Source organism: Henckelia pumila, chromosome 2 (assembly GCF_033568475.1).
Source record: "Henckelia pumila isolate YLH828 chromosome 2, ASM3356847v2, whole genome shotgun sequence".
NCBI lineage: Eukaryota > Viridiplantae > Streptophyta > Magnoliopsida > Lamiales > Gesneriaceae > Henckelia > Henckelia pumila.
The window spans coordinates 21,597,474-21,623,029 of record NC_133121.1 but is presented as its reverse complement, the minus strand read 5'-3'; the positions used below and the strand labels follow the sequence as shown (position 1 = coordinate 21,623,029).

The 25,556-nt window shown below is 35.3% G+C and overlaps 2 protein-coding genes and 1 non-coding gene across 4 annotated transcripts; all 3 read right to left on the bottom strand.

The window, feature by feature from the left end:
* Nucleotides 1–5,850: 5,850 nt before the first annotated feature.
* LOC140883738 (F-box/FBD/LRR-repeat protein At5g56420-like) lies at nucleotides 5,851–8,030 on the bottom strand. Of its 2 annotated transcripts, XM_073290321.1 has the most exons (3): nucleotides 7,861–8,030; nucleotides 6,738–7,589; nucleotides 5,851–6,625 (listed from the first exon to the last, which is right to left on the bottom strand). In XM_073290321.1, exons 2-3 carry the CDS (start codon nucleotides 7,526–7,528, stop codon nucleotides 6,619–6,621), a joined length of 798 nt encoding a protein of 265 aa, XP_073146422.1. In that variant the 5' UTR covers nucleotides 7,529–7,589; nucleotides 7,861–8,030; the 3' UTR covers nucleotides 5,851–6,618. The 2 variants fall into 2 exon arrangements, with proteins under 2 accessions (XP_073146422.1, XP_073146421.1); XM_073290320.1 differs by having other exon boundaries at nucleotides 5,851–7,589.
* A 2,654-nt stretch (nucleotides 8,031–10,684) lies between these two features.
* On the bottom strand, nucleotides 10,685–13,511 carry LOC140880380 (trans-cinnamate 4-monooxygenase). The gene is made up of 4 exons (XM_073284755.1): nucleotides 13,097–13,511; nucleotides 12,487–12,963; nucleotides 12,204–12,337; nucleotides 10,685–11,432 (listed from the first exon to the last, which is right to left on the bottom strand). Exons 1-4 carry the CDS (start codon nucleotides 13,402–13,404, stop codon nucleotides 10,834–10,836), a joined length of 1,518 nt encoding a protein of 505 aa, XP_073140856.1. The 5' UTR covers nucleotides 13,405–13,511; the 3' UTR covers nucleotides 10,685–10,833.
* An 8,092-nt stretch (nucleotides 13,512–21,603) lies between these two features.
* Nucleotides 21,604–21,709, bottom strand: LOC140885856 (small nucleolar RNA R71). Its single transcript, XR_012151270.1, has one exon. It is a non-coding gene; the product is annotated as a small nucleolar RNA R71 (small nucleolar RNA).
* Between the last annotated feature and the right edge of the window lie 3,847 nt (nucleotides 21,710–25,556).

The following is a 25,556-nucleotide window of genomic DNA, read 5'->3' as shown; positions in this document are numbered from 1 at the left end:
CTTTGTTAGTCTATCCACAATTACCCATATCCCGTCATGACTTTGTCTTGACTTGGGTAAACCAACAACAAAATCCATAGAAATGTGCTCCCATTTCCATTCCGGAATTTCCAGGGGCTGCAGTAATCCTTCAGGTCGTTGATGTTCGGCTTTGACTTGCTGACAGACCTGACACCTGGAAACAAACTCTGCAACATCCTTTTTCATTCCATTCCACCAAAAATTGCCTTTCAAATCCCTGTACATTTTGGTACTGCCGGGATGAACTGAAAATTTTGATTTGTGTGCTTCAGACATTACCTCCTGACGAATATTGTCAATGTCAGGTACACACAATCGTCCTTTCATTCACATAACTCCGTTTTGATCTATTTCAAGATTTGGTGACTTTCCTTCTCCTGCTTGCTCCCTGAGTTTTTCTAAAGAAGGATCTTGGTTCTGTTTCAATTTGACGGTTTCTCGCAGACATGGTTGTGCTGAGAGTGAAGCTAAGATCACCTTACCCATGTTCTTTCGACTTAGAGCATCAGCTACCTTGTTTGCTTTTCCAGGATGGTAGCTTATTGTCAAGTCATAATCCTTCAATAGTTCAATCCACCTTCTCTGTCTCATATTCAACTCTTTTTGAGTAAACAAGTACTTGAGACTTTGGTGATCAGTAAATATTTCACACTTTGCACCGTAAAGATAATGTCTCCAAATCTTTAGTGCAAAGACTACTGCGGCTAATTCGAGGTCATGCGTGGGGTAATTTTGCTCATACGGTTTTAGTTGTCTTGAAGCATAAGCAATCACCCTTCCATCTTGCATGAGTACGCATCCCAATCCTCCTTTTGACGCATCACTATAGATGGTAAAATCCTTGCCTTCAGTCGGTAGTGTCAATACTGGTGTAAATGCCAGCTTTTTCTTCAAAATTTCAAAGCTCTTTTCACATGTTTCATCCCAATTGAACTTAGAGTTCTTTTGTGTGAGTTTGGTGAGAGGTATAGCTATCGAGAAAAAACCTTCCACAAATTTTCGATAGTAACCAGCCAAACCTAGAAATCTTCGAATTTCAGTTACCGTTTTTGGTCTAGGCCAATCCATAACTGCCTCCACTTTCTTGGGATCCACAGATAATCTGTCTTTGGATATTATATGGCCCAAAAATGTGACGCTCTTCAGCCAAAATTCACACTTCTTGAATTTGGCATAGAGTTCTTTATCTCTAAGCGTCTGGAGAGTGAGCCTGAGATGCTCTTTGTGGTCTTCTTCACTTGATGAATACACAAGAATATCATCAATAAACACCACCACAAACTTGTCGAGAAATGGCTTGAATACTCTATTCATGAGGTCCATGAACGCAGCTGGTGCATTGGTTAACCCAAAAGGCATCACCATGAATTCGTAATGCCCATATCTTGTCCGAAAAGCTGTTTTCGGAACGTCTTCTACCTTGACTTTCAATTGGTGATATCCTGACCTTAGATCGAGCTTGGAAAAGACTGTAGCTCCTTTGAGTTGGTCAAACAAATCATCAATTCTTGGAAGGGGGTACTTGTTCTTGATTGTGATCTTATTGAGTTCTCGATAGTCGATACACAACCTCATACTCCTATCTTTCTTCTTCACAAATAGAACCGGGGCTCCCCAAGGAAATGCGCTTGGTCGTATTTGCTTTTTATCCAACAATTCTTGCAGTTGCTCTTTTAATTCTTTCAATTCCGCTGGAGCCATTCGATATGGTTCTTTTGAGATAGGTGCAGCACCGGGTACTAGATTAATCTCAAATTCCACCTCGCGGTAAGGAATTACTCCAAGGAGTTCTTCAGGAAACACATCCGAAAACTCTTGTACAACCGGAATCTCTTCTAATGCAAGCGTAACTTCTTCCTTTACCTCACCTACTACGGCTACGTATACTTCTTCTCCACTTGTCATAGCTTTCCAAGCTTGAGAAGCAGATAAAAGAGACTTCTGCTCCTTGGTTTTACCATGATAAATGACTTCGTCGAGGTTTGAAGTTCGCAGTTTGACATTCTTCATGCGACAATCAACTAATGCATGATTATTTGCTAGCCAATACATCCCCAGAATGACATCAAATTCTACCATGTTTAGTTGAATCAGTTCAGCTTGAAATACGTGTTCTCTGATACCACAAAAATGTCACGCCCCGAAACCGGGCCTTGTTGACATCGGCGTTGTTTAACATTTCGAATTGAAAAACAACAAGCCACGTAGTATAGAGAACAACCTTCAACCAGTCTTTTACATAATCAAATATGTCTTTACAAAATAGGAAATACGACAATAGCGGAAACGACAAAATAATAGAAAATAACTTCTAATAAAACTTCAAGTTGATCACCAACCCCAGAATGCATATTGTTCATCCTCTTCTAGATTTTCTTCGGTATCTGGGGAGGAAAGTAAGGGGGTGAGTGTTTTGGGAAACACTCAGCAAGTGGGGGCCGATCGAGCACGATAAATACCAAAATATATTTACATGTACTCATGTATATTTCATAATCTCGAAACAAAATAAGCATGTTGAATTCGAACAAATACGAAGCAAATATTGCACTGTTAATTATCTCATTTTCCGTGGTTCTACTGATCAGTCCCCTATATGTTACTCCTCTAAGGGGCGAGGCCAAAGGAACGGTTATTATAACCCACCGCATCAGGGCCATATCAAATCAAATCAAATCGTCGGAAATTCCTTAACCATTTCTAAATCGACTCTTAACAGTGCATCTCAAATATTTCCAAATAATTCTAACATGCTTCAAATAATATCACATATAGCCAACAAATAATATATATATCAAAGTGAAACGAATATTATCATGCCGATCAAATTTTCAAAATATAAGTATTTATGTTATAAAACTTAACTCACACGCAAAAATAAATATAAGTGTAGAAACTTATATCACACAAAAGAAAGGTAGAAGCCCACTTACCGTATTCGATTTCTAAGAAAATCGTGTAGGAGTAAAGATTGTTGGAGAGCCTCGACTTCGGCAAAACTTGAACTAGATTCACAACGAAATCTGTTCGGTTTTAAGGGAACTAAGCTGCTCAACTTTTCTGGAAAAATGCAACTCCTCGCTCGACTTCGGCGCTGCTTCTTGGCTTGAACTCGGGCAACTTTTTGGATTTGGTTGCAGTAGATGATTACTTGAACTTGGGTAGATTCGAAGGCTTCAGGAACAGGCAGAAACTTGCACTTGAAATGGACAGAAACCTCTTCCAAAATGGACAGACAGTATGATCGAAACGATGCCGACTTTTTTTCCGAGATTTCTGTTTATCACTTGTGCTCGACAATGAGCAGGATTTTGAGCTTCGTACGGTTGCTGATGTCTTCGAATTTAGGAGGGACACAAGCTATGCAATAATTCTGATATATGGAGAGGATTTTGCAGCCTCTATCAACCACAAATGGCAGCACACTGGGCAACAAAAATGGAGCTCAAGAAAACCAAAAAAACAGCAGCTTGGTACTCGAGAATTTGGAGTTTTTTGGGTGTGATCTTCATTCAGACTTTGGCCACTATTTATAGGCTGAAAATCTAAGTGAAAAGCCTCTCATTCATGGCCAATAATTCCCATTAACAGCCATGATTCCTCTTTATTCTTGCTGTTACAATTCTTGACTGCTACTCACATCAATTTTGAATTTGAAACATCTGCCTTCCTTCCTTCCGTTAAGGCTCTTCATTGCTTGCTTGAAGGCTGAAAGCTGGGTTCTCACAGAACAAGTTTATTGGCAATATTGGTAGAAGGATGACCGAGACGCTCATGCCACGTTTTTGGAGAAGCTTTGGCAGTAGCCCCAATGGTGACTGCCAAGTTGATGTGTTTACCAGTAGGTTCTGCACGTGGCCACTCATACAGATCATTCCGATTGTTTCCCTGTAGTAGATGAGTCCTTGTATGCAAATCCTTGACAACAAAATGTGTAGGGAAGAATTCAATGGATGTGTTATTTGAACGACAGAATTGAGAAACGGAAATTAGATTTTGTTTAATGGAGGGAGCACAAAGAACATGAGATAAATTAAAAAATGGGTGAAGAGAAACAGAACCAGTGTGAGTTATTGGCAAACCTGAGTCATCACCTATGTGGATATCATCAGGCCCATCATATGGGTGGTGAAGAGATAAGTTGGAGAGTTGGGAAGTGACATGGTGAGATGCTCCAGAGTCCATAATCCATTGATTTTGAGGAGAGTTGAGAGGTAAGACAACATGATTGGCACTTGGACGCTGAGTGCGGAGATGAGGAAAGAGCTTGAAGCAGCGGTTGGCCGTATGATATGGCTTGTTACAATATTGATAGATAACTGTATTTTGTGTATGGTTAAAGACATTTGGTGGATTAAGCTTGGTAGTGGGTGGAGGGTTGGGAAGAAGAGGACGTGTGTTTGATGAAGGTTTGGGCCGAAATGATTTTGGAGAAGAGTGGGAATACTTGGCAAGATTAATTGTAGGTGGTTCGGATTCCAGGAGCTGTTTGTCATGATGGAGGAGGAAAGTTTCATGATCGATGATTTTATCGAACAATTCTTCGAATGGAGCCACATTGTATCTAGTTCTGATAGCTGTAACCAGTTCTTTGTAAGCAGGACCGAGCCCACGGGTAGCATAGATGAGAAGATTAGCATCACTTGGAGGATCGCCGAGTGTAGTGAGTTCATCAGCAATTTGTTTAATGGATGTGAGAAAGTCTGTGACAAAGAGAGAACCACGAGTAAGCGTAGTTATCTTGTCTTTGAGATGGATAATGTGAGTAGAAGATCGTTTTGCAAAGAGATGAGAGAGACGAGTCCATGCTTCATGGCTTGAGGTTGCCGAAGAGACGAGCGGAATGACCGATTCACTTGAGGAAGCTAGAATAGCGTGAAGAATCAACTGGTCTTGGCGACGCCATGAGAGATGGTCTGGATTCGGAATAGTTTTTCCTTCTGTAGTGAGCGTTGAAGAAGGGCATGGTAGTGTCCCATCAAGATAGCCAAGGAGATCTAATCCAAAGAGTAAAGCATGAACCTGGGCTTTCCAGGAGAAGTAATTGGACTTCGTTAATTTTAGAGGAAGCTGAGCTGCTGGATTGATGGTGATAAAATTTGATGTTGAAGAGGCCATTGAAAAAAAAAACTCGTTGGAGTAAGAAGGCTTTGATACCATATAAGAGTTATATGAGCATAATGTATTGTACTGTATTCATCAACGTACAAATATATAGAAAGTACAGATAACAACTAATGTGTAAATAATCCTATATAAATGATCTGCTAAATAATTCAAAATGATTTTGTTGTTGATTAGATTATCCTTCTGTTGAAGACTTCGGATATATAGGAGATATGGTTGAGGAAGATTCTTCTACAGTTCCTAATGAAATAAAGAAATTAAATTGCATGTAAAGAAAGTTCGAAACAAACTTAGGAGCATAAGTTTCCACATTTTGGTTTCCTTACCGTTATTAATGATTTTGTTAGAATGTGACCTGTTACACCGTGTATAAAGAATGGGTGATTAGTTAATATAACTTGGGGAAAATTGCAAATTTAGTCCTGTATGTTTGTCACTTTGCGATTTTGGTCCTTTATGTTTTCACATTTCAGTTTTAGTCCTGTATGTTTCGATTTTTGGCAATTTCGGTCCTTTTTCTTCGAAAATGCTGACGTGGCACTGTACACGTCAGCTCCACATCAGCATTGAATTGGTGCCACGTCAGCGCCACATCGGAAAAAGGACTAAAATTGCCAAAAAAATAAAGATAGCGGACTAAAACTGCAATCTGAAAATATAAAGGACCAAAATCGCAAAGTGACAAACATACAGGACCAAAAAAGCAATTTTCCCTATAACTTGGGGTCTTAATGGAATTAAGCGAGTTCTAAGTTGGATAAAATAAATATTCCCTCACTTTAGTTAGTAGAGAATGGAAATTGAAATTGTAGCAAACATATTTATTTAGAGTTAATTGGTAAAAACTCTCCATTCCATATGTTTAGTTAAGATTCAGTCTCTGTCAGATATTTTCTTTTATTGCACTCCCTAATTCGAGAAAAGTTTGTATTTACTTCCTGGGCCCACAAGTTATTTTTTAATAGAAAAATAGGTATAAAAAATTAAAAATTAGGTACAAATATATGAAATTTCAGTACTAAATATTTCAGATCTGGTATAAAAACAAGTTTTCTTGGTATAAATATTTTGTGTTATATTTCATCTCTCTAAAACTGAAAATATAAATTGTGATTTTTGTACTCCATTTGAGGCAATTGATGCCATAAATATATAAATCAAATACGTAAATTAAATATTTTCGTACTCAAATTTCTAAAATTAGTTCGTTGTTTACCTGATGAAATTCATAACACCAATACCTCGTAAGCCTACAGAGAAGAACAAAGTGCCAGAAAATGATTTTTTTTTAAAAAAAAAGGAAATCTTTGTGATGATAAGTTTTTCATTGGTATCAAGAAACCTCTTGAATAGTAAGCGATTCCAGCTTATAAGCACATGCAAGCAATTCTGTCAAGATATGCCAATTAGCTTGTAAATCCAGGTTGATCAAATTATGAAACCTCCGAGTTGCAAAGGATAATGTCGGGTTCAGAAGCTGAAGAGAAGTTGATCATATCATCGGATGCATAAGTTAAAAAGAAATGTGATTAGTCGCGAAATCAAACAGTTTGGAATTCTTAATCTACTAACGTAAACAAAGCACGTACCCTCGTCGAATCCTCACTTGAATTTTAAGACTTTTAGCATTGGATAGCTTTTCAATAAATTGAAAAATATATCTCGGACGTCTAATGTCTGCTACCACATAGCCATTGAGAAAACAAATATTTGCTCGAACGAGAGAGGATATATTATAGGCCCGAATAATCTGGGTAGTATCATCTTGTATTCGGAGATCTTGTACTGCAGGAACATCTAAGACGAGCTTGTGTTTGTGGTCAAAGTCACATAACAGCTCAACAGCTGAACACCCGGAAACCAAGTTAGGAAGGGATCGATCATTCTTGTAACTATTAGAGAGAAGACAAAGTTTCTTGAGTCTAGGCAAACACACAGCACCAGGCTCAATAGAGATTGTGCATCGTTTAAGAGTCAATTTGACCAGATTCTTGCACTTACAATGGAATTGGGGAAACCAAACATCAGAGAGAAAGAAATCATGAACCCCGTGTGCCATGGCAGTGTGGATCCATGCATCGATTTGATGCTCGCTAATAGAAGTGTTCTCATTTGATTCGATGGTTAAAGTGTCTATGGAACCATTGTGCATCAACAAAACCCTGTCAACCATGTCCGAAAAGCGCACACTTTTTCTGGGCTTGGTATAATAATAGAAGGGATCATAATAGTCTGCCCCGAAATGGAGATCGCGGACATAAGTCCACAGATACCTCCATCTTCTTGCTAGAACACTAGTTTCCACAGAAGAATGCAGGATTGGGAGAAAAGAGAGAATGTGGCATAGAATTGGGTCGGGCAGGCTGCTGATTATGTCCATCGATGCCTCGCTGGAAAATTGTATGACAAATAGCTTCTCGAAAACAATCACTAGACGTGACCTGGAAATTTCCAATTCCAATTTACACAGTTGAATAGATTTTGAAGCAAGGGTTCATTATTTAAGGGGTTTCATCAATCAAATCAAATCGGCAAAAAAAGGAACAGGAAAAGAGAAACGTGGCATAGAATTGGGTCTGGCAATTTTATCACAAATGGCAAGTGGCAACTAGAATGTAATATTGGAAATTATCGATTCCAATTCACCGAAGTTGAACAGAATTTTGAAGGGTGGGTTCGTATATGGGCAAAAAGGAACGGGAAAAGATTTACCTGGAGCAAGTGATTAATGATGGAACCCCAACTTGTTCGGAGACTGCCAACGAAAATCCCAAAAATCGATCTTGAAACTAAAAATCGAGTTCATGACAAACTTTCCACGGCGGGCGAGGCGAGAATTTCTTTAAAAGAATAATAAATGAAAAATTAGATGATCGATTCTGGAACGCAAATGGCCGTTGGAGGGTATTTTTTTTTTTAATCTTTGTCAATTTTTTTTAAAAAAAAAATGACCTCACCTAGTGCAATTCATATCACATGGGGAGGTCATTTTTTAAAAACAAATATTGACCAAGGTCAATTTCCCAAATATCCCGGTCACCAAACAACACAAATGATTTATTTAATTAAATAACTTTTGTTAGACCATGATTTCGAAATATAATCTTCTGAATTTTTTTTATTTTATTTTGTTTTTGCATTTCCTTTGTATTTGAAGATTATTTTGCAAATTTTTTTTGAAAAAAAATCATAAATCAAAAAAATTGGTGACCAAGGTTATTTTTCAAAGTATTCCCTCATATCCAATTTCTTTTCCATTATAAGGGTCGGAAACCTCTTTTCTCACTCGATCCGGTGCACGACACGTATCATGACCAGAATATTTGAGATCCGATAGGAAGAGGATGTCACGATAATTTAATAAAATAATAAGAAAAATGTATTTTGATACACGAACTATTGTTAAAATGTCATATTGATACACGAACTATTAAAAATTGTTTAATTGTTACATGATCCAATTAAAAGTTCTATTTTATTCTTAATAGAAATTAATATTATATTGACTAATTTTAAAATATTGTATTTATTTAAAAATTAATTATATATATAATGATAAACAATTGTTAAGTCAAATTATACAACAAATATTATAATATATTGATATGATAAAAATATATATCACTGAAGTCTGATGATCTTATGTTTAAATGATTGAAACAAACATAATCACCATTTTAGTTTTTCAAAATTTAGTATAAATATTTTCAACATTAAAGATTAGATCATGAAAAAACAAATATCACAAAAAAAATCTCACTCATTATCTCAATTTACGTAGTTCTAATAACCCAAAATTTTTTTACTCGATTTAATAATTTTTAATTTTATATTTTTTTACTAGCACTTAAATTAAATATAAATAAATAAATATGTATTTAATTATATTTTATCGTTATTAAATATATTTTAGTCTTGCATATGATTTATTTATTGAGTTTATGATTTTATTATTATATAATTTATATCAATTTTTTTTAATGGATAATTATTTACATAGATAGCAAAAAATACCATTTTATTTTATATTATTAATATTTAAAAAAAATATAAATAATTTATTAATGAGTAAAATATAAATATATTATAAAAATATTAAGATACTTATTTTTTTTATTTTTAAATTAATATAAATTTTAATTTACAATAAATAAAAATTATTTTAAAAATAAAATGTACACTTAGTTGAATTTATTATTAAAAAATAATTGAACTTAAAATCAATTACTAAAGGATAAATTAAACTTTTTAGTTAAATTACGTACCAATTAAATCATTTTCTTATAGTTTGTGTACCAAATTGACATTTTACATATAGTTCGTGTATCAAAATGAATTTTACTCAATTAATTTTTAAATAAATATGATATTTTAAAATTAATAAATATAATATTAATTCCTATTAAGGGTAAAATTGACATTTTAATTGGATCATGTACCAATTAAGCCATTTTCAATAATTCGTATACCAATATGATATTTTACCAATAGTTCGTGTACCAAAATACATTTTACTCATAAAATAATGCTATTTAGAATTTTATAAGACACAGTCAATTATAATAGCTTTTACTAATTTTTTTATGGAATGTTGTAAAATTTTATTAAGGATTCGTAATATCACGAATTACAAGTAGATCTAACCACAAAAAAAAATTCGGTATACCAAAAAAATGTCTGTATATCGAAAAAATTACGGTACGATATGCCAAAATTTCGATATTTTGTTACGGTATGCTAGCCCTAGTTACAAATACGTTTTGAAATATACTAATTTTTCAAAATCGAGTTATAATTTATAATCATTTTTTATTTTGTTATACAATTTTATAAGGTAAATAAGAATTATTACATGTTTTGATTGAAATTTTATGAATGAAAGATTGATAAATTTTTCCTAGAAACTCTTCGAAACACTATCTTAAACTCCATCTTTTATCTCATGTTAAGGTGAATGTCATGAAACAGGGTTTGCACCCCGTTTTATTCTAAAATTCTTTTGGGAATTTTTTTTTTATTTGTAATATTTATTTAGAAAACCCACAAGAATACCGAAAATAAAAGTACATTGAAATTTGAACATACTATATATATTAAAATTAATATAATTCATCGTAAATATAACGAAATTTTGTGAAGAAAAAACTCTGAAAGTTTTTTCCTAAAAAATCTTACAAACACTACCTTAAACTCCATCTTTTCTCTCATGTTAAAATGAATGTCATGAAACATGGTTTACACACCGTTTTATTCTAGAAATTTTTTGGGAAAAAAAATATTTTTTTTATTTGTAATATTTATTTAGAAAACCCACAAGAATACCGACACCCAAAAAAAAAAATACATTGAAGTTTGTACATACTATATACATACCTTAAACTCCATCTTTTCTCTCATGTTAAAGAAGAATGTCATGAAACAGGGTTTACACCCGATTTTATTCTAGGGTTTCTTTGGGAAAAAAAATATATATTTTATTTGTAATATTTATTTAGAAAACCCACAAGTATACCAGCACCCAAATAAAAAAAGTACATTGAAATTTGTACATACTATATATATATTAAAATTAATATAATTCATCAGAAATATAACAAGGTGGTTGTTTCTTGGCAAGCCAAATATCACTCTAATGAACAGAGAAAATAAAAACGCATTGGAATCCCTTTACAATATTGTTGGATTTCAGAAGGCTCTTGGCTTCATCACAATGGTGGAGTGCTTCAATATGTGAAGACTGAACTGTCCTCCCTTCTCGCTGGTGTCGAGCTTCGATTGCCCCGGTGGTGGCAACATCTCGAAATTCTGCACCAGTCGTCCCAAAATTATGCCAAGAATAGGCAGAGCAAGTATAATCCCAGGGCAACTCCTCCGGCCCACTCCGAACGGAAGATAACGAAAGTCGTTCCCATTTGCCTCAACTTTCGATTCCTCCTCCAAAAATCTCTCCGGCCTGAACTCCTCCGGTTTCTTCCAGTTGGAGGGGTTGTTAGCCAGCCACCACGCGTTAACCAAGATCTTGCTTTCGGCAGGGATGTCGTAACCGTTGAGCTTGGCGTCGTGGAGGTTCATGTGTGGCACTAGAAGAGGAATCGCCATTCGGAGACGTAGTGTTTCTTTGATCACGGCTTGGAGGTACGGGAGCTTGTGGGTATCTGGCTCTGTGATTGGCACACCTGGCCCGAGCACCGTGTCGAGCTCATCGCGTAGCTTTTTTTGGACTTCAGGGTGATTCACTAGTTCCGCAATGCCCCATTCTATCGACCAAAGTGTTGTCTCAATGGCTGACCATGCATGGAAAAATATTTTAGCCAAGTTCATCATGAAATAAAGAAAATTTCAGACAAAAACTAAGAGAATGATTTTTATTACGTTCTGAAATTATTAAAATATTCCCATTTTTAATGATGAGATTAATGATTATCGCTATACAATTAAAAGAACAAGAAAAAAAAGGGATCAGGTATAGAGATTTATTTATTACTTGTGACATGTTATGATGTGCAACAGAAGATTTCTCTGTCCAAGGATGAAATTATTTCATACCCACCGGGGGGTTGGGGAAGACTACTAAATTGGTGGTCGATTGTATAAATTATATTGTGGAGTGTATGCAGCCAAGAAGGAAAATTAGGTAACTACTATCAAACATCAAACCAGCAAGCAAAATATGCATGACCAAGAATTACTCCATTCTACCAACCCGGTGAAACTCGTACAAGGTACGCAACCAAATCGAGTCAATACTACGATCGTTACCATCAGCTATAACTACAATCTGAATTCGAGTTAGGTCTATAATATTCATACCCTCTATCTGCCCACCACGATTATCCACCAACTAGATAGTTATAAACACTCCATAGCATAAAGTGGGCTCAAAAGCAGAAAACTTAACAAATATCGAATTCGAACTTTTCTAGGTGACGTTTATCAGAAAAATTGGTAATCCTAGAGGAAGAGTAGCAGCCCACATCATTTCACTAAGCATAGATTCTTCCTAGGCATAGAAACAGAGTTGTTTAGTTAAGGTAAGTAAAAGCAGAGAAATTTACCAGCAACATTGATGTTTTCGACTATGTAAAGAACATTATCCTCGTTGATTTCTCCTTTTTGCTGAGCTTCAAGAATGTGATCAATGGCGCATTTAAGCCCATCGTTGTTCGTTGGCTTCGTGGCAGCTAGCTTCCTGCAAAATTCACAAATTAATAAATACCTTTCACTCTATGTTACATACATTTAAACAGTATATGATCGAGCATAAATGGAGAAAAGATACAAATTATCACATGCCCTCGCGGTGATTATCATTAAAAAAAGACTGTATACGAAACTCACTTCCTCTCATCGACGAAATAATCCTTGAACAACTGCAACCTCCTGTCCTTGACTTCCTTGCAAATCTTGAGGTATCCTCTCAAGAAAGGCCTCAGAATGGGTATGAAATCGCCGTAATTGTACTCGAAGCTCTGCGCCAATCGGCTCCTCTCGCCGTTCAATGCTTTAAGCTTCATGAACAGAGGATCCTCCTCACTCTCGAACCTTCTGTCGAACAAAATCCTGAACATGTTGTTGTACATCATCAGTTGCAGTCTTCTCCTCAGCACGATCCCGTTGGTCGCCGACTCGGGATTCTTCTTCACGTCTTCGACCACAGCCGCAGCTTCGGCTTCCCAGCCATGGCGGTACTGCTGCACAACCTTGTTTGTGAAGAAGGGTACTGTCATTATCCTCCGCATCTTGCGCCAGTGCTCGCCGTAGACGGTGAACACCATGTCCTGCCCTTTCCCAGTGAAAATGTCGAACACTACGTTCCTGAGATTGAACAGGATTTCAGAATCAGTGTACGACCAGTAAAAAAGATGAAACTTTATTCTCCCCTGTGGAAAATTAACACATTTTTCAAAAGATTATGAATAGAAATCACCAAAGGAAAAAGAGCAAACACCTGGTGCGAGACCCAAACTCAACCCCCTGCGTGTGGAGAACCTCCTTGGCCGACTCAGGCGAGGATACAACCACAAGATTACGCTGCCCCATCCGAAGCATGAATATGTCGCCGAATTTCTTGGCATACTCGGACAGATTCCGGTGGTTCAAGTCATCTCCAACTTGTAGCCAGTTTCCAAACACGGGAACCGGGATGGGTCCCGGAGGCAGCCGGAACTTCTTGCCACGCAGCTTAGAAATGACGGCGGCGACAACAATGGCCAAGAAAACGCCGATGAGGCTTTTCTCAACGAAGAGAAGATCCATGTGGGAAAGCGAGAAAAACTCAAAACAACAGCGGAATTCAGCAGAGAAAACTCAAAACTCTTGTAGGTGAAATGCATGATTCAAAGTGCCCAGGATTTATATAAACATAGGACGACGAAGGAAGGGAGAGTGAGTTAGGTGGAGTGAGGTTGGCGAGTTTGACGGCGTCAAAGTTAACGGCGGGGCTGATCACATGACAAGAGATAGGTGGGTTGAACGGCGGAAAGCTCTGGTGGTAGGTGTGAAGGTTTGGTGAGCCCAAAACTAATCATTTTTTTTCTTTTTTTCTATTTCATAAATAGGGTGGGGGGAAATCGTTTGTCAATTGTCATTGTCTATTCTTAATTTTTTTTTTTTAATTTAAGTGGTCACAAAGTATGGATAATTCCATGTTTATCATCGAAGGCTGAGCCATAAAAAGTGTGGGTTAGGGGTGGGGGGGTTTGTTTCGGGTTTTGTCGTGTCGGGTAATCAAATGACTACCCGAACCCGATCCGAAAAAATCGGGTACTCGACATTCGGGTACTCGATTTTTTCGGATAAGGTCGGGTACCCGACATTTGGGTAGTCAAAATGATTACCCAAACCCGATCTGAAAAATTGGGTACCCGACATTCGGGTACTCGATTTTTTCGGATAAGGTCAGGTATCCGACTGCGGGTACTTTTTTTTTTTTTTTTGCAAATTCATTGAATGTAAAAATTAAAATCAATCCATATATTTGTTGTTGTGAGCTATTTATATCCTCAGATAATTACTTATTTTTCACAAGTTTTGAAAAAAAAAATTCAACTCTATCAAAAAATTAAATAATCGAGATCTGTGGAAAAATAATCATCATTTCTCAAGTGATGTATGTATATTCAATCCAAGAAAAAACGAACGGTCATTTTAGTTGAGAGTAATAGAATGAAAATAGAGAGGATATGAGCTTGGATAATACATACTAATATATATTGAATTTTCAAAAATAAAATTGTCGGGTACCCGAACCTGATCGGATAGTAATTATACTACCCGACACCAACCCAAAAATCAACACGAACCCAAATTTTTGTAAAATTAACCGACCCGATAGGATAAAACCCGATCGGGTCGGGTCGGGTATCCGAACGCCAACCCAAAAGTGTGGGCACTACTCATTATATATGTAACCTAATTTAAGTGGTACAGGTAAGGAATGAAATATCAATCTAATATTAAGATATAATTCAATATTTTTGTACTCTTAGATTTCGTTTGGACATATATTGTAAAAACGTTTTTAGTGTTTTATAAATGAAAAAAATTTAAAGTATGTGTTTTGATAAAACTTTTGTAAAATGTTTTTGACAAATATTTTTTAAAAAGTGTTCTACAAATATAGTTATTAAAGAACACTTGAAAGGTGTTTTTAGATGTTTTTAGAATGAATTATGGTGGCAAATATTAACAACATTACTTTTGAAATGTTAAAATATTTTTATAGAATTGTTTTTCAAACACATATTTATTTTTAAAACAACTTTTAAAATATTTTATAAAAAAAATTTAAATAACATTTTTATAAAAATGTTTTACAAGTAGAAGTTCAAACACAACCTTATTTTTCACATTCTCCCACAAGTTGAAGCATTATATCAATCATGTCCAATTTGTGAGTAAAATCTTCGAACTTGGGTATGAAATGGATCTTTGTGAAGGCATTAACCACCTACTGTTTAAATGTGACAAATGAATTATAAATTGTCTCATTCTCAAGCTTTTGCTTAATAATGTGTGTGTCAATCTATATGTGCTTCGTCCGATCATGCTGAACTAGGTTGTTTGCAAATGCTAATAACGAATTTATGATCACAAAACAGCCTTTTGGTGTCTCCCAATCAAATTTCAATTTCTCAAGTATTAGCTTTATTCACAATAAATCGCATACCACATTCACCAAAGCTCCTAGATCAGCTTCTGTGCTACTACGAGCCACAATATTTGTTTTTTGTTTCTCCGAATTACAAGATTATCCCATAAAAACATAAATACCCAAACCTAAGTAGATATTTGTTCAAAAAATGATATGGCTCAGCCTACAGTAAAGCTTCTATGTTACTATTATTGTTCTTTTGAAATAGCAAACCTTTCCCTGGAGAACTCTTTAGATACCATAAAATCTTATAGACATCACTCATGTATTCTTCATATGGTGAAGGCATAAACTAAACTAATTTACCACTCAACAACAAATGAAATATAAGATCTAGTGTGCGACAGATCTATGAGTTTGCCCACAAGAAGCTGGTATCGTCTTGTTAGAGTAGGTATCAGTCGAGCCAAGTGTTGGCCGATGGTTTTTGAGAGAACTCTTGTATGACAATCTTTATTTTATAATATTTAACATTATTTATTTTGGCACACCTTTATCTGTATACCCATGCTAGTTGCATTGATAAAAACCCTTGAATATACAAATAGTAGGAAGAATATGAGATGATCATGTGATGACTATCATGAAACTCATATTTGGAATAATTTATATTCTAAACTGTTCCTAGTCGATTCAGCCGCCACAAAGAAGGATAAAGTCCGCTCAAGCTTGAGACTAGTATTTGCGATGTGAGTACACGTTTCATTGGGTAGGGGACATGGTGATGTCCAAGCATGCAAATAGGTGCTCCTTGTAGAGTGCATTGAACAACTCTCTCTAACGGATTTTTCAAGTGGTTTTCACTTATCGAGTGGAATAGTCCTAGTTTATGGTTGTACACTATTAGACCTTATGACCCTGGACAACATGGAGACTCTATATGCTAGAGCTTCACTTTGAATTGTTTACCGACTCAACTGGCTCATCAGGTGGCAATGTTGGGTGTTGTGTAGAAACATATAAGAGTCGATACATTGTAGTCGGGGATTCACCGCTTACCTACGGGTATGGATATCCTATGTGTTCTCATGCATATGTAGCTTGAAATCTCTTTAGGTGATAATTAAGAAAGAGTTTCTTGAATTACACCTTCGATGCAACTACGACATGACACATAGTTATCGATTTATTGACAACTCTCGATAAACCAATGGTTGTCGAGTCGATCGGGATATATGAGTTGTATCATTGAACCATTGAGGGTCACACAAGTTCTAGCTTTCTAGATCCCGTTGAGAATAAAATTAGTTCAACGTGTTGAACGACTTATAAAGGAGTTTATAAGTTAGATAAATTAGAAGTATGACTTTTAAAAGAGAATAAATGGAAAAGTAACTTTTAATTTGTGAATGTGTTCCAAGATTAAAAGTTGACATAAAAAAAATAATTATTTTTGAAAATTGTGATTTTCAAAATTATTATTATGAACTTAATTAAATTAATTCAAGAGTTGAATTAATTCAACACTAGTGGACCTTGTAGAGTTCAAACAATTAAATTAATTTAAGTTTAGAATTAATTAAACACTATTAGGTCTTGTAAAGTCCAAATAGAAATAGTGTTAAATAATTATTATACTAGTGGGCTTGAATGAGTTCAAGTTGGATTTAATTAATTGATTAAACTTAAATGAGTTTGAGATTCATAATTAATTAAATATTAAGTTCATGGGCCATGTATATATATATATATATATATATATATATATATATATATATATGTTTGACATTTAATATATATACAATACATGAGAGAGAAATAATATGAAGAGTTAAAAGACAATATGCACATTTTTCTATGCATGTTTTAACTTTTTTCATACATGATTTGTCTTTTATCATAACACATTTTTTAAGTACCAAGACAAGCGATATTCCTTCTCTCCAACAAGCATAATGGCCGAACATTCTAAGCAATAATTCTCCAATTTTTATCTTTCATCTTGGGAGAAAAGACAAAGAAAATCTCAATGAAAAATACTCTAAATATTCTAGTGCATATTTAGAGTGGATCTAGTTTGACTAGTCATGGTCCTAATTTGAAGATGAGGTCATATTCGAACAAGGAGTGTTCTTGGATGCTTGAATCCCTTTGAGCAAGGTGTGCTCTTGGAAGCTTGTAGGTAGTGTCTACCATTTCAAGAGCTAATTGTTCAACACTTGGTCGGAGCCATAAATCAATCTTTTGAGATTGATAGGTAAAAATTTTTTAAACACCCTATGGATGTTTAATATTTTTGAATTCTACACATGTGCTCGATTTTTTCATAAAAAATTTAAACTTCCATTGCGCTTTCGGGCACAAGAGAACCGATCCAACAAGTGGTATCTAGAGCCTAGGTTGCTCTTTATTGTGTAGCATTTGTTGAATATTATGTTGATGTCAAATTTCTAACAGCATGAGAAAATCATTTCCATTGACTAAGGGGATGTTTTTGAAAAAAATTTGGGGGTCATCTCAGGCAGCCCACGGGCTGCCTGTTTTATTAAAAAAATTGATGGCCGGAATCTTGCGACGGAGCTCCGGAAACGACTTTGACGACTAGGGTTTCCAAAAGTGTTTTGAGATATCCAAGTGTCAAGGGCCCTAAGTTGTAAAAATTGTAATAGTTGATTTTTGTGAAAAATAAAATTTTATAAAGTGTGTATTTTCTCATGAAATAAATAATTAAAGTGAGACTTTGATTATTTATAGTAAATTGTGATTTATAAGAAATTCGGTTATAAATAAATTAATTGAAAAGTAAACAAAGGTGTTTGTTTATTTTGTTAATTTAATTTATAATTATGGCGGTTAGTGATTGGACCAAGATATATAATAATTGATCAATTGATTATTGTGATAATTAATTGATGGTGTATGATATGTGATATTATGCATGAAGGATGATCAAAAGCCCAAGCCCAATTTGCTAGGTGTATGCTAGGATATTTTGTGTTGAATGAGTTGTAATAATGATTAAATTTAAAGTGGACTTGGTTTATAGCTCGTTCCCACCCCATGAGATATATCCCTATTTTCCATGGATATTTTAAGATAAAATATTTGATAGTGGAAGATCAAAATTGAAAGATGGTGGGTAATGATGAATGATAATTGAATTTTATGCACTTAATTTGCATATGATTTGACTTGGCTTTTGTGATGTATCGAGTAGATTTTATGCGTATTATTTGTTGTTTTTGTGAGATGCGAGGATTGAAGGAAAAATACCGAGAAGAGACGGAAAAAGTAATTAAGGAGCTGCAAGTTTACAAAATTACTTGAGCTTCTAGATACATCCAAATCCAATCTCCCCGAGGGTAGCCCACCCGCTCCTGACATGTTGTATTTTTGGAAACTTTTAGTCTCGAACTTTAAAATTATTCTTTGATATCAGAGGAGAATCGAGGGTTTTCATCAGTTTTTGAAGGCTAGAGACGGCTAGAGACCAAGAAAAAAGGAGAAAAAGCATTCTTGGAACGAAGACGGATGAAGCGATTTTCGGAGACGGAGAAGCATCATCTACCTTCTTTTTTATTTCATTCTTTATCCTAATTTTTTAATGATGTTCAAGAACATGCTTTGTTTGATTTTTATTTTCGTTATGAACTATTTCCTTTGTCTAGAGGAATGACCGCTTAAATCGGTGTGATTAAAAATCTACTGGCAAACGTACCAGGTCAAGTTATAGATGGTAAATAGAATCAGATGTCGAACCCACATGGACTGTATAAATATGACTACCAGAATATAATTATTTCTACATAATCTAGACTAATCAAAAAGAGTGATTTCAGATTTTAAACTAAGAAATAAAATTGCAAATAAAATTCAACTCAAAACACAGCAGAGATTTTTGGATTAAATTTGATAGGGAAAAAGCTCGATCAAGGACTCACGTAGGTACCAGACAAATTATGTAACAAGTAGTTGATTCAAAACTCGGAATTAATCTTAATTCACAGAAATTCTCCTAATTTGTTCAAATGACTATTTCTAGAACAATCAAATCTATTCAAATATTGACGGATTAATATTTCGTAATTCTAATCAAATTTGAATGCATGACGAACAGTGAAAATTTAGTTTACACTCATACCGCATAATGAAACCGAATTCTATTTCTAGTCGGTTTTACAATATGTTGTTTATCAAAGTGATCAAAATCAAAACCTCCTCTGTCGATTTGAAATCGATGAACATGCAAGCAAATATCTGGCCAGGTAATTCACAAGACAAATATAAATTCGATAATCAATGAAATAACATCAAGTCTGAAAATTCTCAAATAAATATCCAAGTTTTCTACATAAATTTTCTGGCTCAATCACGTGGCCTTGATCGAAAGAGAAAAACTACTCAAAGTTTAACATAGTTCAAAAACAAAAAGTTTTTTTAATCCAAAACATCAACTAGAAATCAAAAACAAAAAGAAAAGAAGAAAGTAGAATCAGAGATGATGATCAGCCGCCTCTTGCCTTCGAATGCGCTGTGTAACCCCTATTCTGATGAATAGATTCGTATTTATATGCCCAAGGGTCTTCAAAAGATAGCATCCAATCTGAGCAAGAATTTCATCTTTAGAAAACTTTGCATGCTCTGCTCACTCGAGCGAGCACAGGTCTCGCTCGAGCGAGCAACTTTCTGCTCCGAAAGAATTGTGGCCCGTCTCGCTCGCTCGAGCGAGCAACTGTCTGTCTCGATGATCACTTCTTTTCTCGCTCGAGCGAGCACAGGTCTCGCTCGAGCGAGAAGACTTTTGGAAAATTTCTTGTTCTCACGACCTCGCTCGAGCGAGCATAGGCTCTCGCTCGAGCGAGTGTAACTTTGTCCAAAAATCAATATTTTGCCGAGTTTCCCTACAAAATGGACCAGGAAGAGTATTATGCAGACAAATGCATTAAACATGCTAAAACTAAATAAAACAACAACAATAACATATGAATGCATGAAAAACAAACACAAAAATATGCATATGAAACACATTTATCAAGGAACGACGTAGCTTGACTTGAAACCATGTTTTTTATATTTTGATTGATATATTAGAATTCTTCATTCGGTGTATTTGTGTTTTCCTGAATTGATTGCATTCAATTAAGTGATCATTAGTTGAATTGTTATATTTATTTGAAATCTAGCACTCTAGAGAGGCGATTTTGAATAAGACCGTAGGAAAATACATCATTGGTGTTTATAGAGTTCGAGAGGCCTATAATTCCATTGAAACCTTTGTAAGAATTATTGTGTCATTTACCGGATTTAATAGTTGAACTTAGATAGAGATATTGAGTTTGTTATTGAATACGAATTTATGCTTGATACTCGAGAGAGGTAGTAAAAAATAATAGGTATTCTTGGCTAATAAACTAAAAGAATTTATAATTAAATAATCATTAGAAATAAATTATTATGGACAGTCAAGTGAAGTCGAACCTCTAACATTCATCTCGTATTGAATTTTCATCTTGCGAACTCGTAGTTATTTAATTTTATTTATTGCATATTTTAGTTTTATTAAGTTCAAACCCTTTATCGTAGCTCTACATAAGATTAAGATTTGATTAGTTGCAAATATTTAATATAATATCATTTTATTAATTCTTTGTGGGATCGACTTGGACTTAATTCCTATATTATAACTTGACATCGTACGCATGCGAGCGAAAAACACACAACAAGTTTTTGGCGCCGTTGCCGGGGAGTGAATTTTATTTGATTTATATTTAAATTGTGCTAATTAGTCTTAATTTTGATTTAGAGCATTTTATTTTAATTTATTGGTTCTAATTTTAAATTTTGTCTGTCAATGCAGTTTATGCGAAAAAGCCAAAGTTACGACTCACTGCTCTTTGATCCGAAAATCGAGAAAACTGCTAAAGCCTTGAGAAAAACTAGAAGAGAAGAGTTGCAACAAATGACTAAAGAAAGAGAAAGAGTTGACAATAATGCTCCAGTGCCAATCAGAGATCATTTTCGACCGGTGATCAACAATCATTATTTTGGAATAGCTCGGCAGAACATCACGGCAAATAACTTTGAGTTGAATCCAGCTTTGATTAATATGGTGCAGTAGAATCAGTTCAGGGATGCAGCGACTGAAGATCCGAATTTGCATCTGCGCACTTTTCTGGTGATTGCTGACATAGTGAAAATTCATGGTGTTACTGAAGACACCATCAGATTACGATTGTTCCCGTTCTCTTTTAGGGACAATGCTTGCAGTTGGTTGCAGTCACTACCTCTTGGGAGTATCATTACATTGGATAACATGACTTCAAAATTTTTGGCTAAATATTTTCCTCCTGCCAAGTCGGCTCAGTTGAAAATAGAGATCACTACATTCAGACAACAAGATTTTGAGCAGCTATATGAAGCTTGGGAGCGATACAAGGAATTTCTTAGGATGTGTCCGAACCATAATTTTCCAGATTGGGAACAAATTGAATTATTTTACAATGGTTTGAATAAGCCAACTAGGATTTCTGTGGATGCTGCAGTTGGAGGTTTGATATTCTCTAAATTTCCTGCGGAGGCGTATGATATGCTTGAGCAAATGACTATTAATAGTTATCAGTGGCCGAGCGAGAGATCTGCGATAAGGAAATATGCTGGAATTCATCAAGTTGATGCGTTCACTGCCTTGACTACTCAGATGGCTACTATTTCTACACAATTGGCTGCGCTGACTAAAGGAAATCAAAGTTCAAACGAGTCGGCATCACTAGTGAATTTCGTAACTTCTTCTGATGGATTTGTGAGTGTGGAGCAAGCTCAGTATGTGAACAACCGCAATTGTACTCGCTATCGAGGTAATCCTACACCAAATCAATATCATCCTAGTTTGCGCAATAATGAGAATTTTTGTTGTGTGTTTTTCGCTCGCAAGCGCATGATGTCAAGTTATAATATAGTAATTAAGTCCAAGTCGATCCCACGGAGAATGAATAAAGGATATTATATCAAATATTTGCAACTAATAAAATCTTAATCCTATGTAGAGCTACGAAATTGATTTGATTTATATCAAACTAAAATTTGCAAGAAACAAAAATAAATAACCACGAGTTCACGAGAGGAAAATTCAATAAGTGATGAATGCTAGAGGTTCGACTTCACTTGACTGTACACCACAATTTATTTCTAATGATTGTTCAATTATAAAATCTTCTAGTTTATTAGCCAAGAATTCCTATTATTTTCGACTACCTCTCTCGAGTGTCAAGCAGAAATTCGTATTAAATAGCAAACTCAATATGTCTATCTAAGTTTAACTATTAAATCCGATAAATGGCACGAGAATTCTTCTAATGACTTCTATGGAGTTATATGCCTCTCGAAAAATATAAACACCAAAGATGTATTTTCCTATGTCGTATTCAAAATCTTCTCTCTCGAGTGATAGATTCTAAATCAATTATCATTCAATCTATGACCAGTAAATTGAAAGCATTAAAATCAGGAAAACACAAATAAACTGTGCGAAGAATTCAAATATATAAATCAAAATATCTCAATCATGGTTTTCAGTCAAGATCCGTCTACCTCTAGACTAAGAAATTAGTTCATAACAAATTCAAAGATCAAACAAAACTTGTTCTTCAAATAATCCATCAAACAAGAAATATAAAGTTTAAAGGAAAACTAAAACGAAGTAAAATTAAGCTTTTCCGTAGCCGGATGCCGCCGTCTTCCGTCTTCGTATCAAATTCTCGAGCTCTTGTGCACTTCAAAACTCTCAATAGCCGTCTCTATGCTCTGAATCCTCTCTAAACCCTCGTCTCTCTCAAAAATAAGCTATCAAAACCCTTTTAAACTCGATTAAAGACTTTCCATATTTTTGGAGACTGCGCAGCGCTGGAGCGCGGATTCTTCGGCGCTGGGGCGCTCAAGTTTCGTTTTTTATTTTTCGATGACGGACGTCTAGCGCTGGAGCGCTTCAAAACTGGCGCTGGGGCGCTTAAGGCATGAAATTAGGGGCGCTGGAAAACTAGAGCTGAGGCGCTGAAATTTCGAATAAAATCCTTTTACTGAGCTACTGAGACGCGCTGGAGCGCTCCCAATGAGGCGTTGGGGCGCTATTCCTTTTGTCCAACATGCATCAATCTTGAAAAAATCATATCTTGAGTTCTAGCCGTCGGATTGAGCTGAAATTTTGACAAAAACTTTAAAACATCCAAAACTTTAATTTGAACGGTGGAGATCGGATTTCGATGTATGTATAAGCTCAAGTAATTTTGTAAACTTTGATGTCTATAATTCGTCTTTCCGCTTCTTCTTGCTACTTTTCTTCAAATCTTTGCAACTCACAAAAACAACAACAAATACGCATAATATCTACTCAATACATCACAAAATCCAAGTCAAATCATATATAAATTAAGTGCATAAAATGCACTTATCAAATCCCCCCAAACTTAGACTTTTGCTAGTCCCGAGCAAAACAGTAATGAGCAATATAGTCGACCTCTGAATTTTTACATTTCAAGATTCAATACACATGCCCGCTAATTTTTCAAGAGTTCTCGTGTGTGTGTGATTCGCCAATCTCATCTACCCACCTAACTTTCGGTAAATCATGCAATTCGTAAGCTTCATAAAATCATTAACTCCGCCCTCAAGTTTCAAAATACTCTCAACCAAGTTCAACTTTTACTCACACAGATCAACATGAATTTTTCGATTAACATTAGGCTCAAGTATAATCAGCAGGAGATAAGCATCCATATGTATATCAATGTAAACAAGGATTCATGATTCAAAGCAAAGGGTACTGAATATTTTCAATTTGTGCAGGATGATGAGTAGCTAAATTTTTTTTATTTGCATTGCCAGACATTAGTCTTGGCTTTCTTCTACTCCATACATCTCCATCTTTATGCCTTGTATTTGGACTAGAATTTCAATCCATTTTTTTTAAGGCCTCCCCTCACCTTACTTTCTCCGCCATTACTTTTCTTTGAACTTTTTAGCTAGTCAATTTGTTTTGGATTTTTCATGAATATAGAATGGCTAAAAAAACTCAATAGATTCGAAAAAAAAGCTTACATCACTTCTGTGATCTTAAAAATCTACCTCAGTTTCAAGTAAAAATCACAAAGTTAAGAATCAAATCCTCTAATCCACATCACAAATCCACATAATTTTTTTCTAATTGCTAGGAGTATCGAAAATTATGGCATTCGTGCATAAATGTGAGAACTCAAGATTAAATATAGCTAACATAAACTTTTTCAGCACACAAAATTTATTTTCATCATAGGCCAACACAATTCCAACATCCTGCATTTAACTCAAACTAACTCATTAAAAAAATTCAAATTTTCACAATTTTTAAACACCCCCAAACGTAAATTGTGCATTGTCCTCAATGTACAGTATTCATTAAAAACAAGGGACACATACCTTAGGAACCAAACGTCAGTACTCAGCACCATCTTAATCACTCAAAACTCTTCATCAGGGGTGGCTCCTAAACTCTTTCACCTCCATACTTTTTCACCTACACAATTCAAAATCATTATTAATATCTAGTTCCTCATGATAAAAATAAAAACAAAAAAAACTAAAAGAAAATAAAAAAAACGCATAAAAACTAGCTTGGGTTGCCTCCCAAGAAGCGCTTAGTTTATAGTCCATAGCCCTACTGTATTCCAATTCTTGCCCGGTTCCGCTTTGTTGAGGGTCTTCCCTTTTTCTTTCACCCTCCAAATATATTCAACAACCTTTTTAAACTTTGATTTCTTCTTCATTTTCTTCTTCTTCTTCAGCACCTTCGGATCATTCTTCTTTGAATCTACCTCATGAACAAGTTTGGGATGGCCCTCCAGCTTCACAACTCGCTCAATCATGCATAATTTCTCGATGAGTGGATTACTTGATTTCTTGAATATGTTAAAAATAACTCTTTCGTCGTCCACACCCATCGACAACTCGCCATTCTTCACCTCAATCTTGGCATCAGTAGTGGCCAAGAAAGGTCTCCCCAATATCAGTGGCATATTTCCATCCTCCTCCATATCTAGCACAACAAAATCCGCCGGAAAAATAAATTTTTCTATTATTACCAAAACATCTTCAATGATTCCAAGCGGATATGTGATAGATCTATCAGCTAGCTGCAATGCGATCATTGTGGGCTTCACCTCGCCAAGTCCTAAGCTCCTGAAAACAGACAAAGGCATCAGATTAATGCTAGCTCCTAGATCGCAAAGTGAATTATTAAAATAAGAAGAACCAATAGTGCAAGGAATAGTAAAAATCTCTGGATCCT

Bases quoted from the DNA above. Each gene is read 5' to 3' on its own strand.
- LOC140883738 (XM_073290320.1), bottom strand. From the start codon at position 7,528: ATGGACATAATCAGCAGCCTGCCCGACCCAATTCTATGCCACATTCTC.
- LOC140880380 (XM_073284755.1), bottom strand. From the start codon at position 13,404: ATGGATCTTCTCTTCGTTGAGAAAAGCCTCATCGGCGTTTTCTTGGCC. The intron at 12,964-13,096 runs GTGTTTGCTCTT...GTTCAATCTCAG, and splicing joins GAGTTTGGGTCTCGCACCAG to GAACGTAGTGTTCGACATTT. The intron at 11,433-12,203 runs GTAAATTTCTCT...ATGCATGGTCAG, and splicing joins CGAAAACATCAATGTTGCTG to CCATTGAGACAACACTTTGG.